Source organism: Tympanuchus pallidicinctus, unplaced genomic scaffold (genome assembly GCF_026119805.1).
Source record: "Tympanuchus pallidicinctus isolate F22 unplaced genomic scaffold, pur_lepc_1.0 scaffold5, whole genome shotgun sequence".
NCBI lineage: Eukaryota > Metazoa > Chordata > Aves > Galliformes > Phasianidae > Tympanuchus > Tympanuchus pallidicinctus.
The window spans coordinates 41,539,822-41,555,179 of NW_026294769.1; the positions used below are offsets into that span (position 1 = coordinate 41,539,822).

The 15,358-nt window shown below is 37.8% G+C and overlaps 1 protein-coding gene across 1 annotated transcript in view; it reads left to right on the forward strand.

Annotated features, from left to right (window-relative positions):
* Positions 1–14,615, forward strand: part of NKAIN3 (sodium/potassium transporting ATPase interacting 3) — a 329,597-nt gene extending 314,982 nt beyond the window's left edge. Inside the window, exon 6 of the mRNA XM_052704496.1 lies at positions 10,947–14,615. Coding sequence (XP_052560456.1) covers positions 10,947–10,960 — 14 coding nt within the window. The 3' untranslated portion in view covers positions 10,961–14,615. The remainder of the gene's footprint in view (positions 1–10,946) is intronic.
* Positions 14,616–15,358: the final 743 nt, after the last annotated feature.

Consider the following 15,358-nt stretch of genomic DNA (forward strand, 5'->3'; position numbering starts at 1 on the left):
GTCCTTTTATCAGCTTTGTTGCCTTCTTCTAGATGTATTCAAGTACCTTAATGTCCTTTTTGTATCGTGGAGCCCAGAACTGCACACACTGTTCAAGGTGAAGCTGAACCAACCCTAAGTACAGTGAGAGAATCACCTCTTTTGGCCAGCTGGCTATGCTGTGTTTAATGCACCCCAGAAAGCATTTTGCTTTTTTGGCTGCTAGGGCCCTCTGCTGTCTCATTTTGAACCTTCTGTCAACTGTAATACATTTAGTGTGTATTACATTTAGTTTCTTGTGTGCCTTATTAGCTCTTTCTCATGACTTTCTCAAGACTTTCTCTTGTCATTTGTAATCTAGGACATAGCCAGAATCACTTCCATCTTCATTTTACATAATTTTGTCCTGAAACAGTCAATATTGACTCTTTCAATGCAGTTGGTTTTGTTAGCTGAAATTTCATCTCAATGCATCTGTGTTTTTCTCAGTATTACAATTTAGGTGCAGCAAAGCCAAATAATGCTGTGTTCCTTCCATCATTTATATGATGACACTTATTCCTTGGCATTGATTTCTCTACATTTTCTTTTCCTTCTTAATCTTCACAGTTAATCAGGACAATGTGCTATTTTATAGGACCATATTTCAAGACTCACAAAGTTTTCATAAAAATGTATTTTTTAATTCATCTTTCTTCAGTGAAAGATTTTTTTTTTATTTATGAAGTCGATATAGCATTGTCTTTCTTAATCCTTAACAGATTAATACACCAGTGGCTTCAAAATGTGTGCTAATCCTGTTACATACTTTGTTCCCTTTTGCACATTCATCTTTCTCCTAATGTGAAATAACACCAACTTTCTAACCATGAGAAAACCATTTTCCTAGCTAAATGTTTCCTGACACAATGAATATTCATTTCTTTCTTCTTCATCATGCAGAAGACCACTGGCCAGTGTAAGCTCCAGTTTTTTAATGCTCTAAACTGTTCTTTTTTCATGGTTGAGAAAACAGTCATATGGTGTTTGAGATTTTTTAAGACCTAATTTGAGTATGAAGAGCTTAATTAGTCAGAGCATTGGTAATGATAAAATAAATATTAAGAGATCAGCAAGACAATTTGAAGAGCTGGATGAATGCTTTAGCATGAGGTGCAGAGTTTCCCCATTTGCAGAGAAGCACTTACAAACTAGGCATCACTGCTACACTTGGGTGCAAGTAAGTAGCAGTTTTAGCAGGTGCATTTACAACAGCTCTGAGACAGATAAATCTCACATTCTAGGGGAAACAGAGCATCATAAAAGGACTCAGTAACGTGTTCAGAGGGATTGGAGAATGCTGGTTTGACACAAATCAACAGAAGGGTTATTTTGCCAGCTTCTTTGTCTGAAAAAAATAAGGGCAAGAACAAAGAAAGTTCAGAGCTCGCTGGTTTGTGCTCATACTGGGAGATAAAAGATTGAAAAGAGAGATTTGATAATCTGGAGATCACAGAAGGGGTTTATCCAGTTCTATTTCTGATCTGTAAACTTGAATTCAAAGAAGGCACAGTAGGGCCACAAGCTTATATGCTGACTGGTCAAAGGGAGTTTGTGCTGGTTATCATGGTTGAGAAGAGAAAGGTTCCAGCAAGTGCTGGAGGCAGTGCCATCTGCTTAGAAGAGGGAAAGAAAAATGTAGTTTGAAGTTTACAGATGCTGAAACTGGAAAGTGTGTGGTAGAAAGCATTGGGATCTATCTTCTGAAGGACTGAGGCAGACCATCACTAAGCATCATGTAGCCGTGAGCAGGATTTTCAAAGGAGGCAATGCATACAGTGCTCCTCAGCAACAGGCAAATGTCATGTGGTGAAGCAGGATTTCTACGCAGAGCCTCAGAGAGATGGTCAGTAGAGGCAAAGGAAATGGAAATTGCCTCATCTGAAATGGAAACTTATGTTACACAGCATCAGTGTGCTTGATACTACAGAGTGTAAGATATCACCGGATCAGTATTCTTCTGCAAAAGCTCATACTTGAACTCTTAGGCTACCAGTAGTAAATGTTTTATCGTGTTTGTCAAGTTAGAAATGTCTTGTCTGTCAAGTTAAAGATGATAGTCTATACTTGGACCAAAGTCAGGTTGTAAAGGGAAAGGGTCAGGGAAGGAGACTTTCCTGAATGATTACAAAAGATCTTAACAGGAATAAATATTAAGCAGATTTTAAAAACTTGAAAATAAGGCAATTTAAAAAAAAAAAGACAAGAGAAACTGCAACATGAGTGAAATGTGACAGAGCTGTAGTCACCCAGAGCTTCAGTTTTGTGGAGACTCATTTATCAAGAACTCCCAAGGAAAACCGTAACACTAAACCTTGGAAAGGCAGAATGTGTTAAATTATAAGCTAACACACTTCTTAAATAGCAAACTCAAAAGTTTGCTCACAGTAGAAATGAGGGGTTTAATAACATTTTCTCTCTTGTTGTCTGTGTCCATTTGGTTGGAGGACCATAATTCCCTCCTGAGTCCCAGGACTGAGGATTTAAGAATCCAGATTCTGGATTCTTAAATTGCAGGAAATTCAGCTCCGCCCCCCCCCTCCCCCCCCCCCGGTCCCTTAGCTGGGCCTGCTCTCTATTGCCTCTCATGCCTGGCTGATTGATGCTCTCCTCTGCAGCCTTGGCTTGAGGAGCTGGTTGCTAGCATCTAGTGATGCCTCTAGCTTGTGTCCTGTGCTGTGCTGCACACAGATAGATGCTTAGATATTGTCTTCAAAATAAATAATTGGATCACATACCTGAAGCAAATAGCAGCTTGTGAATTAGCAATGAACTGTAAGTGAAATAGATCAATTCCAGTTGGTCCTAGCATCTGTGTTAAATATTTTTTTAAATAACTGTGTAGGTTATAGCATCAAACTAAGCAGTAATATAATGGCACACTAATGCATTGCATATATCTTTGAATCATACAACTGAAAAAGATCAGAAACCAGATTCTGACTTCCGTCTCTTCTGAAGCTATTTTAGACACATTTATGTGATCATGTGCTTGAAGAGGGGACTGAAGATGTAGCAGCCTTGTACAACAATTTTTATTCTTGACTACTTGATCTGCCATTTTTGTGAACTGGTTGGGTATGAATTGTGAAAAATCACTAGCATTGGTTTTGTTTCAGTGCTATGCATACTTAATTGCTAGATGTGATAGAGTGATAGAGCTCAGTTTCTAGAATGTGAAGAACTGTCCCTGAAGAATAATCACGAGTGAGTCAAAAGCCTATGGGTGAGAGTTAGAGACTGGGGCAACAAAGGAAGCCTTGTGGTTGGGGTCTTCTACAGGTGTCCTGATCAAGCAGAGCCTGTTGATGAAGCCTTCTTCCTTCAGCTACAAAAGGCATTATGATCGCAACTTTTGTCCTTTAAACAACCTTTCAGCAATCCTGACATCTGCTGGAAAAGTAGCACAGCAAGGTGTAGGTGATCCAAGAGGCTCCTAGAGTGTATCAAGGATGACTTTCTCAACCAGGTAATAGACAACCCTCCCTCCCCCCCACCAGGGGGATGCAGTGCTGGACTTGTTGATCACCACTGATCAGTGACATCAGGATTGTAGGCTGCATGGGCTGTAGTTACCAGGCAGTGGTGGAGTTCTAACTCTTGAGGGATATCAGACAGGCAAAGAGTAAACTCAGGAAAGCCAAATTCCAACTCTTCAGGGAGTTAGTCAACGAATCCCCTGGGAATCTGTCCTCAAGGACAAGGGAGTGCAGCAGAGCTGGCAAATCATTAAGGAAGTGCCCTTTCTTTAGGGCACGAGAGTTCTCCATCCCCAGAATACATTTTCCCCCCTTTAGTCCTCTAATAAATAAGAATCCATTCCTGGCATCCTGCAATAGAACACGTGGCTCTTCTGCTACATGACTAGAGCAGCCCAGCTACTCAGACTTAGTGTGAAGTCTGATAGTACTGGCACCAGATAGCTGGAACAATCTGACTAGTTCAGATAAGGATATAAGAGAAGCATATTTCTTGACACTGGAAGACAAATGAAAAAGAGACCTTAGGAAGAATCACAGAATCACCAAGGTTGGAAAAGACCTCCAGCAAAATCCAACTACCACCAGTATTTTCCCACTAAAGCAAGTCTCTTCGTACAACATCTAAACAATTCATGAACACTTCCACATATGGTGACACCACCGCCATTCCAGCAGCTGACAACTCTTTTGGAGAATAAATTCTTAATATCCAACTTGAACCTCCTCTGGTGCAACTTGAGGCCATTCCCTCTAGTCCTGTTGCTATTTATGTGGGAGAAAAAAACAACATTAAATGCTTATCTAAAAAGTTTATATAAAACTACAAGTGCAAATACTAGAAAGTCCAAAGTTTAAACTTCATGCATCTAAGCCTGACAGTTCCCCATTTTTGCTTCCTCTTTCTTGTTGAATTTGGCTCCTTGTCTTACTATCCATCACATACTTTAACTAACTGATTACTTCTGTTCATTTCCTTAATGACCGTGGTTACATTACTATATATGTTATTCAAAAAGTCTTAGCACAATGGGAAAAATGCAGTGCAAAAGAGTATTTGGAGACCCATTAATTAAGATAATCTTCTGTACATAAAAAGATCCATGCAAGCAGCTTCTAGCCTTCCCCTGTCCTGGACAGGGGATAGCTGGAGGTGCCATCAATTCTAGCTGTCATTTTGAAGGCTTACCCTCGTTTATAAAAAGGAGAGGCAAAAATCAAGACCTAAGCTATTCTGGGACAATAGACTGCAGGATTTGTTAGGCATTATACTGTTTCACTGCACTACTCATATTCTGCACTTCCCCCCAGACACACTTAGAATGTAACAGCTTTGAAAGGAGCCATCAGTAATATACCAATGGGCTTACAAGCTCTGGCAGCTGTTTGCACAGGGTTTGCAAGAAGGTCAGAGGAATATTGCCAGAGAAGCTGAATTCCAGATGAGAGGTTAGGATGGGAGGAAGGAATTTTTCAGATCTTTGATTCATCTCCGTCACCTTCAAAAAGAAAGGAAATTTCAACTGGCATATGGGTGAATGCACTGCATTAATAGTAGTAAGGCATTCCTAAATGTCATCTGTCTACAAAAGAATAGCCCTCAAAGTTATTGATGACTGTGGATGGATACACCTTCAGCTAGCAGCGTGTTGCACTTTTCTCACTCAGGGAGATTATGACAGCTGCTCTTCTGATATGGCCCACGAGTGAATGAGCACCATTTTAATGGACTACCCGCAGTGGACAACCAGCATAGATTTGCACTTCCAAGCCCAGCAGGTAGTGAACTCTAAAAAAACATTTCATACTGGCCATGAAGCATCCAGCACAGCTGCAAAGTTGAGGTGATGCAAGGAGAGAAAAATTCTCTGTGAATACGGATCATGTTATACAGCCAGCTGCTGATAAAATAACGGGTTTCTGCTGTAGTCTGCTATTATCTGTGGGGTGCTAAAAAATCCTCCCCTCAGGATTTTAAGTTTCTCTCTGCATGACTGTAGTTAATGACTGGACTCTATGGGTGTTCCATGCTTAGTGATCGAATATCCCTGCTGATAACATGTTGGTCTTCTAATAAATAAATAAATAAATAAAGGCATAGAATTGTAGAACTCTATGGAAAAAAAAAGAAGAAAAAAAAAAAAAAAAGATGTTTTTTCATTGAACTTACTTCCAGGCAGTTTCTGAAGTTAATTGTTGTAATCCTAGGACTATACAGCAGGTATTATCCATGATCCAGTAGTCAGAAAAGAGCAAAATCAATTATTCAATATCATCCTTCAATCAATGTTTTGCCCTTGGGAAACATATGCAAACATTGCTGCTAACTTTTGTGCTATTAAGCAGGAAGATGTGCACATCCTAAAAATTCAGTCAACATGAAGTTTTATTTAATGTTCTTTTGTGGCTTTAGTTCTAGGAGTCTGTTAGACATAAATGCTGAAAATATCTAGTAAAATCTGTCTGAATCCTTAAAATGAAAAGTATCATACAATTCTAATAACTGGTGATGAATCTTCATATTAAAGAGCTATCAGCCATAAAATAGAGTGCATAATGGAAAACGTCACATTCCGTTCCCATGTGTGATAGAGCAGCTCTTGCCTTGAGAATTATCTTCACATGAATTTCAAGTCAAACTTCAGCTCTTGGATTGCAAAAGAGAAAGTCTCAACTAAGCAGATTTGAACATCTTATCTCCAAACTTTTTTGATGGTGCTATAAAGTGTTTTCTTTGTCAAAAAACACATCTATGTTTCCAATCATAAATACATTTTGACTTCATTTCTTTCTCCAGAAGATCTGTTGGTAGAAGAACCGGTTGCTTTAAATTCTCTCCACATTTACAGTTGTGGATTATTCTGGTGATTGCTGAGAGGAGTGATGTATGATTCTGAAGTGCTGAATTATTTCAAAAACATACTTGCCAACTCCTTTTATCACTTTCTTAGAAAAAAAAAAAATAATCCTCAGTAGAGAGATGGGAAAACTAAAGAATATTTAAAAAAAAAAAAAAAAAAAAAAAATGCACACACACACACACACAAAACCAAAAAAAAAAAAAAAACAAAAAAAAAAAACTAAAAAAGCCCCAACAGATTCTGTTACTCTGGAGGCCTGTTTTTTTTTTTTTTTCAAAAAAAAGAAGAATTAGCTGTGGTTTGTGTTATACACATAGATATTTTATAAATCAGCTTTTACAAGAATATATCTGCAAACATAGCTCTTGGTCCCATTAGTGCTTAAGTCTTTTTTGATGTTTGGTGTTTTATTTTGTTATGTCATTCTGAAAGAGGGTTGCAACAAGTAAGAAATGCGGTTGAAGGGGATGATGCAGAGAGGCGAGGGCTGCCACTCACCTAGGCTGACCCTGACCTGTGCTGACACCCAGCTGGGCTGGCTGCTCAGCATTGTATCCCGCTCAGGCAGTTTTAAGAAAATAGTCTTGCAGCCAAGTTCATGCTTCAAGATGCACTGAAGTGCATCAAGTTAAGTTTTCAGCTAAGCTTTCCCTACCATAGTCTCAAGAGGAGAGAAGATTAAAATCAACAGGAGCATTTTTGCAAATTTTAGAGGGTATTCCATCAGTCCTTCTGTCTCCAAGCCTCATTTCTCTGTCCCCTCTGGATGAGTTTTCTTTTTCTGTTTACCTTATACATATAATTCTGAGGAAGAGGCTATTCATTAGATGCTCATACAGTGATTAGCACAAGGAGTTACATAGGACTTTTATATATGTGGCTGTATATAAATAAGTAAAGACAGTTGCCTTCCATGTGAGCAAAGAATCTTCATGTGCTGTGAATTTGCCAGGTCTACATTGTTTCTGTAAGAAGCCATTCTAAATCAATAAAAATAATCTTCTCCCTGAACTTGATTTTAGATTTCTGGGGTGGCTTGAAAGTGTAGCTTCTGGAAGCTGTCAGAAATCTTAACAAAAATAGCAAGATACAAGACTTAGACTAAAATGTCATTATTTTAAAATCATTATGATCATAAAAGGAACTAAGAACATCTGAAGAGCAGACATCTTCACATTATTTCTAACAGAAATCTTGAGATAAATTGAGAGGATTCCAAAAACAATCCCTGCCCCCAGACGTTCATCCAGAGAAGATTCTGCTGCTTTTCCACATCCAGCTGCCACCTGCTTATTCTCAACTGGTTTTTATTGTTGCCTTACATTCCTGCTAGTCCTTTGGTTTGCAAAAGAAATTAAACACTTCAAAGGAAGTAGAATCTGAATTATGAAATATATGCTGAGATTGCCCTAAAACCAAGAAGCTACATTACTCCACAGCAGAGCTGTGAATTAGCATGCATGCTGACGGGAGCAAGCATGTCTGGTCATTTCTTTGTCTGGTCAGGCACTGTGCTATGTGGATCTCAATGACAACAGAGCACAGAGCCTTCTGGAAGCCACAGTGTTTTTTGCCTACTTCTTATATTGCAAACCTGTGCATGTGCTTACTTTTATTTTATTTTTTTTTAATAATTTTTCCATACCTATTTTTCAGTTGACGTATTTTCATTTCCATTTGTTCATTTCTGGCACTATTGTGTTTTCAGTTGATTTTATAGGCGGACTTGACACATACTCCTACCGACAGCCCCCCCAGGAACATGTTGAGTTAAAGCCTGTAGGTAAGGTTCTGGTCCTGTGGACCACATTAATCCTTCTAACTGGACTGAAAGCTAACCTTCTCCTGACGTAATTTTGGCATGAGGTTACTAATAATTTAATTATACTTCAATTAGAACTTAATCAAAAATTAATCCACTTAAAACATGCTAGTAAGGTCACTATGTCATTGATGGCATGTTTGCTAAGGAGAGGATTAAGAGATAGCACCGTGTCTGCCATATTGTGTCTTGGCTTAACACAAGGAAAGGCTCACAGTGAAGGATGGCAATGCTTCCCTGCTGACTTTTTAGCAAGAAGAGAGCTGATTTACGGCTGATGCTTCATAAATCTTAATGAGATTAACCCACTTATGGAAAAACAGAAGCTTTTTACATTTGGCCTGAGACTGAGAGAAAAATGTTTGCAGAAAAACTGTGTCAGCTTAAAATCTGTAGTTTCATAGCGACTTCATTATCTCTTTGTTGTCAGTTATTTGCTCCCACCATGGCAATCACAGTTTTCATAGGCATGTCCTACAAAATGTTCTTTGTTATCTGATGATAATTTTGGATACACTTATTTGCATTTTAGTTGGAGTAAATTAAAGGACAGGGAAGTATTATCAGTATTTGAAAGAAGATCTGATTGCCTCAAGTAGATGATATTTCATTACATTATTGTTAAAATAGAAGATACTCATTTGGAAATTCTTTGATGTATTTAAGTAGTTACATTGAAGCCTTCTATCTTTCCATTTACCTTTGGTCCTTTCAAGCTTCTTAAACGTAATACCAAATGATTGCAGATAAATGACTGAACTTGATTTAACAACTTTATTGGTATTTTATTTACCAATCAAGATAATTAGAGACTGAAGATTTTTCCTCATGTATGCATATGTGCATGTACTGGGAGTCAATCTAAAGAGGCTAATTGCTAACAAAGTGTTTTGAGTGTCCACTTGAACTTTGCTTGAGACTTCACTAATATTTGCATGCTTTTAAAATACATTTTACTCATGCTGTAGCTTTCAGTTTATAGGAATAAACATGGACAAAATTTCATAAAATCGAGTAGATGAATATTGTAGGATTATGAATGCCCCAAAATGAGAAAAGCCTTATCTCAATGTGACAGTGCATGTTACAACAGTAAGAAATATCACATTAAGACACTAAGACAAAATAACAAGCTGTTTGAGGTGGCATTAAGTATATCACTATGTTGGAATCTGCATTTACATAATATTTCATTTGATGCTGATTTTAATGCATTTTCTTCGGGAAAAGTGACAGCAGAAGGAAGTTTTGACCATTCTTAAGAAGATGTTTGAGACTGGAAAGAGTAATTGTTATCTATGAAGAAGAAAGCCACAGATACAGTATTTACTCCTCTCCATTAAAAATGTTAGTCTCTTTAATTTTAAAGCTGGTGTGAGGTTAGATATAAAACAGTATGTGAGCAAAATTACTGTAATTAATGGAGATAAAAAACATTTTGAGGAAAGATTTATGTATACATTCCTTCAAAAGCCGTTCATTTTTGTACAAAAGTCACAGACTATGAGAATTTATTATTTGATAGCAGATTTAGGTTAAATAGCTCAAAGGATCTGGGGGATGCTGGTGAGCCTGCAATACTGGAAAATAAATAGCATCTTCCCATTTCCCACACATGGGACAAACAGAAGAGGAATCTTTTCCCTGAACCATGCAGTTTTCAATTAAAATATGTGGAAGGCAGAAGGGACAAAGGGAGTGGGAAAAATTGTTGTGTTCTTTTTGAGACACATGACACATAGGCTGTAAAGAAGAGTGTTGTGCCTTCAGTTTTGTTTGCTTCAAACACAATATCAACAACCAGGTAACTTGATACTAATTAAAGTTTTTTCTACTTACTGCTAAATGGAAAATAGAGAAGCATGTGAACAAGAAAAAAAAAAAAAACACACAGAACATTGCATTTTAATTTTGCTTGAGTTTCTTCATTATTACCACAATGTTTTGAAGAAGTTAAAAGTGTTGCATTTTGGCTTTCACTTTTTTTTTCTTCTTTTTTTTAATCTTTATTAGTGAGTTTCACTTTACATTACATTCACTTTACATTACAGTGAGTTACACTTTGCATTAGCATCATTTTTGCTAGGGTGAGTAGGTCTGATCCAGTGCTATTCTAGTTGTAGGCCACCCTGTCTGGACACACACTGAGTTCCCTAATTCCAAAGGAGAAATTGTATTACTAGAACTGTTACTAGCTTGTGAGATTCACAAAGTGTCTGAGAAACTGTCAATTGAGGGGTTACCACTCTGGTAGTTCTGTGTCCTGCCCAATTCACATCTTCTCTTGAGAGTCAGTCCACCAAGGCCATCACAGAATTTCCAAGCTTGCACAAGTGAACATGGCTTACAGGCAGATGTGAGAATACATAGATTCAGCAGGCACATGAATGTATGAGTACAGCTCAAAAGTATGTTTGTCATCAGATAAAAATCTATAACCTAATGAGCACATATCTTACGCTGCTAAGATATATTATACTGAGAAGAGTCTATTATTATGTGCACTTCCAGCATTTTTCATCAGCAGCAATATTGTTCCCCGCATTTTTTGCTTTCCGGGTATGCGTAATGCAAAGCTACCACTTTGTATCCAGCTACTCATTCGTGACCTTATATATGAGTCTTACAGCTGAGGCAGCTAGTGATTGGACTTCTTGTTTCATTAGTTATTAACCTGTCAGCTGTTGTGAATTTACAGCTAAAAAATTAGAAGAGGCATAGAACAGGTTTTCATTTGTAACTAATTCATATGTTCTATTTTTTTAGGTCGAACTAAGTAATGAAAGAAGTCAAGACTTCTGCTGTCGTAGCTGAAGAAACAGATGTCAGAAGAAAAGACCAACCTTGTGACTCATCGTTCTGGAAGAAACGCACTGTCCGTTTCTCACGGCGCGTGGATTGTTCTTCCCACAGGCTCAGTGTCATTATCAGCGTTGTTATTTGGTAGATCCTTGTAGATGACTTGAATTTTTGAATGATTTACTTATATGGACACTTGTAAATTGTAAATTTTTTCTTTTTTAATTTTAATATTTTTACAACATTTAATGTTAAGGCATGAAAACGAAACCTGTGAAAACTATGAGAAGGCTGCATCTTCCTCAAGGAAGTCGGTATTTTGAACTGATAGAATCATACTGTGCCTGGTAAAAATCATGTCAGTGATTTGGACTCCAAAAAATACAGCAGGAGTTAAATCCTAATGGTGCAAAGGAGCTCATTTCAGTGCTGTATTTTGAAATTCACAGTGTTCATTGCTTGTGGTTTTTTTGTTTTTTTTTTTTTGAACTGCGGTATGCAGTAGGCGTAGGTCTATGACTCTACTTGACCAGATGTTCCAGTACAAACGTACTCATCTAATTATTGCAATTCATATATGGCTCCTTCTCTTATCTCTTACTCTGAGCCCATCAACAGTAGCTGTCTCTGATTCAAAGAGAAATAGAATGACCATACAATCTGTGGATGTCAGTCACTAGAAACCCTTAATTCCAGGGTTCTTTAGGTGTCTGTGATTTGCACACTTTTAAACTCTTTTCCTCCCTTCTCCCAGGAAGAAGCCAAGCATGAATGTACAGTATAAGGCACCACCTTCAGCCTTAGAAGCCTCTGGGAAATAATTTTGTTCCTTATTTAGAAGTAAACAAGCAAATCTGAATATGTGTACAAAAATTTGTAAAGTTATTTGTAAATACTTCTAGACAAAGAACATGTATGTAACTGTCGTATTTTGTTTTCTATTCTGTCACCACTAGCATAAAGTGATACACAAAAGCTACTTTCTTTGGGGAACTGGCAATCTTTTTACCAGAACTCTGTGTTTCTTTCTTCTTGATTACTGTTTAAAATACTGTGCACAGTTTTATACACCAGAGTTACATCTCTTCACATAATGTGCCTCAGCATCAGTATAAACTTCATCAGGACTTGGGGGCCATTTCCCTTTTTGTGGTTTCTCATTTTGTGTTTTCTTGGATGGGATTGTCACGAAAAGCATTCTTTCTGATATGCGTGTCTCTGTCTCTCCACTGGAAGCTGAACTAAGGTCCACTAAGTTCTTTCATAAATTTCCTGAATGGTCTTCAGCTAGTAAATTGCGTTCTAACAGCTTTCGGATTCTCAGTTTGCAGTCTTTTCTTGAAGCGTGTCTATCCTATCTTTTCCAGTCTGAGCAGATGTGAAATAGATGAAGACTTGCTTTGATTCTTTCCCTTAGATAGTCTATTTGAGTTAATTAGTGATATGAACCTAATGAGACAGTTAATACAATCTATCGTTTTTAGGTAGAAAGGCTTCTGTGGCTCATCCACCTGTTTTCCAGTCAGTTGAACCAAAAGCCTCACCATCTTTGGAGAAAACATAAACTGAATGTGGATTAACTTTCCCTTCCAGTATGAAGTGTTAAAACAAAATCAACAGAAACAACTGAATAGGACTTTTTCTTAGTATTCTTAGGGCTCAATATACCTCAAACAGTAAGTGTTTTTGTGTAAGGTCAGACTGTACCAACACCAGGAATGCTGTACATGAAAATAATGCCATCTGTGATCATGTATTTGAATGTTTCTCATATGCTATTTTCTCATATTTTCTAGACTATTGCAAATTACCAGATTTGTCCTATCTTGAAGACTTTATCTATGTGAAAAAAATAAATATTTGTCACAAAGCTAATATAAATGCTAACAGTTTAGAGGCTTCACGAAGAAGATTCAATGTGAATTTCTTTGTAGTTGCCATATTCCAATAAGGCAAAAAACATTTTTATCTACTTGTGTAAAGTTTTACTTTTGCTTAGATTATTTCATTTATTTGTATTATATCTTGAACAACGACAGTGTCTATTCAGCCAGTGCCTACAGACTTCTGAGTTGGAGATGGCTCCAGAATTTTGGAGACTGGCAAATCTGAGCACTGTTCAGAGCCAAATGGCTTTCAGGAGCTGCCTTGTTTCACCTTTCTCCATTTCAGAGAGTTCACAGTGTGGGCATCTAGCACTGATTCCAGATTCCAATGATCAGTGCAGTTTGCATATGGGCTTTGCATTTCAGCATTAACTTAATGGCATTAATTGTTATGGGTTGGTAGATAAGAGGCTTTTGACTGAATCCAGTTCTACCATGAGGACCAGAGAGGAGAAAAGGGAAGGAGTACTACATCCTCATCATTTGCACACATTCTCCTTCAGAGCAGAATGCGCCCTATTCTGGCAGAGCTTTGGAAGCATCTATTTAATTTTCTACCAAGACAGACATATCTGCTGGATCATGTTTTACAAATTTGTCTGGATATACCTCTTTCTTGCCTTTCTGTTGAACTTCAGATTTTCAGCTTATCAATGAGGAACCATGGGCACACCACAAAAATTCTGCAAAGACAGAACCTGACTGCTTTTCTACCTATCTGATATATTGATCACTTTTTAGCTGGAGAACACTAACTAGCATATTACAAGTAAGCTTAAAATCTTGGAACCCTTACCAGTACAGCAAGTTTCCCATCTGTCTCATTTAGCGAACAGAACAACCCTAATTGAGTGGAATTTGTCTTCATTAGAACAAGTGAAAATGGACACTGCAATGCCAAGGAAAACTGTCTTTCTTTTCTAAATTGAGACACACAAAAAATAGTACCTAGAAATCTGTAAGTGCTGGGAAAAAAAAGATCTTGAGAATAATAAATGGATTTGAGTGTTAATTTCTGTGTCATCCAATGAAGTATACATACTGGCTAATGTTTTGGAAGTCTTGAGAAATAATGCTTTTCTAATACATATGCTTTCAGTAAGGTGATAGGTAACTCCCAGATCAACCAGCAACGTAAGAAATAAGTGCTGACTTTCTAAATAAGCTTGGATAATTTTCTTAAATTTAACTGCAATTTGCAATTCAGGAAATGGCTGCATTTTTACTGCAAAAAAGAGTTTGCTCATAAAATTTCAGAGCAGATCATCAGTTGGTATAAGCTGTTCCTTGGTGGAATTTGTGTACCATACTATAGCAATTTATAACAGCTCTAAGATTTGCCCTTCAGACTTTTAGATCTTTTTCCCACCTGGAAGTCTCTGGCTAATTCAAGTTTACAGATAATTAGATTTGCAGTGGTACTTTTTCTGATAACAAAACTGGACACATGACTGCAAAAAGATGGTGCTACATAATCAGTAAAGATTGAGCCAGCTACCAACAGACTTTTAAAAAGCAGCTGATGTTTTTAGCACCTGAGAACGGAAAATGTATGAAGAAGTGTTTGTGAACAGATTTTATCGTGACTGATAAGCCAAGAAGAAGCAGCCAACTATATGCTAGGCTGCATCAAAAGAGGGATGGCCAGAAAGGTGAGGTATGTGATTGATCCCCTCTACTCTGCCCTTGTGATGCCCCATCTAGAGTACTGTGTCTAGGCCTGGGACTGCTGCAACACCATAAAGATAAAGAGCTGTTGGAGTGGGTCTAGAGGACAGCCATAAAGATTATCAGAGGGCTGGAGCACTTCTCCTTTGAAGAAAGGCAGAGGGACCTGGGCTTGTTCAGCTTGGAGAAGACTGCAGGGAGACCTCATTGTGGCCTTCCATTATGTGAAAAGAGCTTATAAACAGGAGGGAGACTGAATTTTTACATGATGTGATAGTGATAGGACAAGGGGGAATGGCTTTAATCTAGAAGAGGAGAAATTTGATGTAGAAGTAAGGCTGAAATTCTTTATTCAGAGGAAGGTAAAGTTCTGGAAGAGGTTGCCCATAGTGATTGTGGATGCCCCATCCCCTAAGTTGCTCAAGGCCAGGTTGGATGGACCCTGGGCAGTCTGACCCACTGTCTGTCAACCTTGACCACTGCAGGGAGATGGAACTGGTTGATTTTTTATATCCCTTCCAATACAAGCCATTCTGTGATTATATGATAGAGCGATGATATATTAAAATTGCTGGTGTTGCAGGAGACAACATGGTTGGGCTGTTGTCCACAGCTTTTTCTATCCGTGGAGATTTTTGACTCAAAAAAACCTGAACTTATTACATCTTTTGAAGATCAATCGTGATCTTAAGTTGCTCTCTAAAATACAATAGTTTATTGCCTGTATTTGATAAAGGGTCCTTATAGTGATAGAATATGATATTAACTACTCTAGATGATTTCCAGTAGAGCTGTATCAGTTAAAATCACAGGAATTTTACCTGG